Here is a 3,556-nt window from a genome sequence, read left to right on the forward strand (position 1 = left end):
AAAAACGCAACACGATTTCGCTTGAGCCTATAGTAAGATATTGCCTTTCTAGCGATTTTCCAATACACTATTTATCAAGTCCGACTGTATTTTTAACTAACAAATTTAAAATTGTAATGCAAACTTGGACAAAATGAAATATCTATACTAGAATTATGAGCATTTTCAAATATTTATATTTTTCATACTTGTAACTCGTTTAAAAATTAAAATATCGTAAAAAACCAACGAGAGAACACACCAAACGTTCTTAATTAAAAGTTTGATAATAGATCTCTGTAATATCAAAGCTAAAAGCTGCACACTATTGAAACTGGTGAACAAAATTTACCATGTCGTACGTGTGTAAGACGGAGTCAACACATGCGAGGCGACGATCTCTTAACCTCAACTCGTAATCATGTGGCGCCATGACAAGTTTAACAAACACTTTTAATGCTGTGATTTTTGTTATTAAATCATTCTTTTGAACTAAATATAACGTACTAGACAATGTATAAAAAGTAAACCGATTTATGATCATTTAATTTAATGAGTTAAAAATATTTATCGATTCGTCGTGAAAATTAGTCAAACAACGATGTAATTATTAGTAAGTATAATCATACCATTCTCAATCAGATTAAATTCAAACGCATGGTTTCAAAAATCCATCTCAACACAACGCGTCGTGTAAATATACCGCGCGTTTTCGTGGATACGTATTAACAGTCATTTTGTTGAATCGGCACTATTATAATAGAGATATTTAATTAATCGAATATTATTTTGATTTCAATATACTATAAACAGTAACACGATAGATCCGATGTCCATAATAAACACGCGCACATAATTTTATACACGTCTAAATACATACATCATACTTATTAACACGTTGCAGTATTGTACGGAATGGAGCTCACGAGGGAAATCGGATTGTTGGACCTGACAGTTCTCGAGCACTTCACGGACATGAACCTCGTACACGTGCACTGTAAACAGCAAATAAACCTGTGCGGAATTCCTCATATAAGATCGTTGGGCAAGCTCTTGATCGCCAGCTCGGAAATACTGAACAACCGAGCACATCGTCTATACTACGTGCTGTCCCGGTTTGATAATATGATATTGCCGCTAGACGACAACATCGCGTTCGACGTGTTCCTCGATTGGTTTCTTTACAGAAACGTGAATAATGTTTACGCAGTCGTCGAGAACCTCACGACCACCGATTTCAAGAAAGTCAGTAACTGCGCTTAATAGAAGTCATACGCATTTAATAATTATGATATTTCTAAGCTTAAGGATTAGAGTTCCAGGAGTTGGAAAACTTATTAGAACAGCGCCGTTTTTTGATAAAATTTCAGGTGAGAAGATGGGGGGAGGACGAATACACAAACCTAATATATGCGACAATAAATCGTTTTATCATCTTGCCGAAGACTAACCTGCAAGCGTATCTATTTGCGGTTGGTTGTTGATGTGTACAATGTACTTAATATAAAACGTTTATAATATTCACAGCTGTTAATAACTGCCGTACATTATTTTTTGTTTTTAATATTTAAATTTTAAAAGGTACTAACCAAGTCCTTAATACCAATAGGTACTAACAGCAGCAATTTTTCACTTTATTAGTTATTTATTTTAAATTTTATGGTTACCCACATATATATTTTCACTTTAAAATTGGACTTTTTCCTTTAAATTGTGGTGTAAATTTAAATTATAATACGTCATATAATATTATTGATTAAAGTCTGACGATTTATCTAAACCATGCAGTTTCCGATACAAAGATATTAAAACTACGCTAAAAATATATTTTCAAAACTTTTATGTATGACTAAAAAGTAAAAACCTTTTGGATTAATGTTGATTATGAAGTATTGTTCGTTCAGGTGGTGTCGTTGTACCTGAGTCAAATGCCTAGATTAGATTTGGACTCAGCTAATCTTAGTTTCAAACAAACAATCGCCAAACCATTTAGCCACCGGCCAATGGAACCGGAACTGAATTCAGCAGATGGGCCGCCTTCTAGAAAACAGTAAAAAAAATAATCGTAAATTAACTAGTTTTTAGTAAATATAAATTAGGTAAGTGAAAAAAAGTGATGCACTGTAAAAGTGTTTTGAGTTCGGCAAAAAATTAGTTACTGGTGTGTAGAGGATCCAAAAGCATATAGGTTTTTTTTATTTTAAACCAGATTGTTCCAGACATCATACAATTCAAATTTTTATTTTACATTTTAAACACAAGTAGTACTGCAATTTTTTAATAATTCAAATATTGTAATTTATTTCTATTAAAAGTTGAGACATAACCGTTTGTTACCCGTATAAGATTTAGGTATTAACGGTCGGTTCACGATAATCAAACATAACTCCCTACGTAATATAAATAATTTTATTTTGATAAAAATATATTTAAATATTATATAACAAATATATAAAATATTATTTTAATTTAATGGAATATAATTTATTATTTAATCAAAACGAGTGCAAATTTAAAATTATATATAATATGTGTATTAAATAAACATCGATTTAACATAAATTCATATAGGAACTTTTTACAGTAGATACCTATTATTTTTTTAGTTTTTTAATAAAATTATAATCATGTCTTTAAGACTTAAACTTAATTATAAGTATATTATGGTATGTTTATCTCATGTATGTTTGTACCTATTTAAACACAATAATAAGTATACATTTTCCAATATATTGATCAATTATTTTTTTATTTTTTATTCAAATTACCATGGATTAACTTAAATGTTCTAAATCGATAATTTATTGGACCATAGCTAATATTACACATCATCAGTAATATAATTATAATTTTCAAGGACTTGAGTCTTTCTTGTATTATTATAGCATATAAATCGGTTTCCTAGTGGTTGTTAATATATTTATGCGCAAATAAAGTAAAAATAAGTATAACTGGTAAAAGCACATGTAAACTGATTTAAAATATAACTGTTTTCAACTAGTTTTTGGTTGCACAACATTAATAGACATCATATTATCATTCCAACATTTCAAGTCATTTAACAAATTTGTATTATACGAGTAGGTATATATACTCGTATATATATAAATATTAGAAGTGCACAATCTTTTGACCCAACAATAAATAAAATGATGAAACTTATAAATTAACAAATAAATAGAATAAATATACAGTATAATAACTTTGTGCAAACTGGTTAAGTCTGTCCTAGCTTATTAATAAAAATATAATTGTAATCACAGACCACAGAACCTACGATTAGTGTGTTCAACATAATATAAAAAAGCGGTGGTGTTTCGCGCATTTATAGTAAAAATAACACGAAAAAAACATTGCAATTCGCACGTTTGGTATTAAATAATTGTAAACACTTTTTGATCATATGGTTTTAAAAATATCGAAAAAAGGATTCGCTCCGGAACCGCACCTAATGAACGCACTTACAATTTAATCGGAAAAGAAACTCAAGATCACTGTTATATCATAATTAGAGCTCGGAAGTAATTGCATTTACATGTTTTTTTTTTGAGAGGGTATAATTAGATTTATTGCTAGG

At 29.5% G+C, this 3,556-nt stretch overlaps 1 protein-coding gene across 1 annotated transcript; it reads left to right on the forward strand.

The window, feature by feature from the left end:
• Positions 1-894: 894 nt before the first annotated feature.
• Positions 895-2,033, forward strand: LOC112590970. The gene is made up of 2 exons (XM_025334589.1): positions 895-1,224; positions 1,884-2,033. The coding sequence occupies exons 1-2, from the start codon at positions 895-897 to the stop codon at positions 2,031-2,033; spliced, it is 480 nt and encodes a 159-aa protein (XP_025190374.1).
• Positions 2,034-3,556: the final 1,523 nt, after the last annotated feature.

This window comes from Melanaphis sacchari, unplaced genomic scaffold (assembly GCF_002803265.2).
Source record: "Melanaphis sacchari strain LSU unplaced genomic scaffold, SCAv2.0 Contig123_pilon_pilon, whole genome shotgun sequence".
Taxonomy (NCBI): Eukaryota; Metazoa; Arthropoda; class Insecta; order Hemiptera; family Aphididae; genus Melanaphis; species Melanaphis sacchari.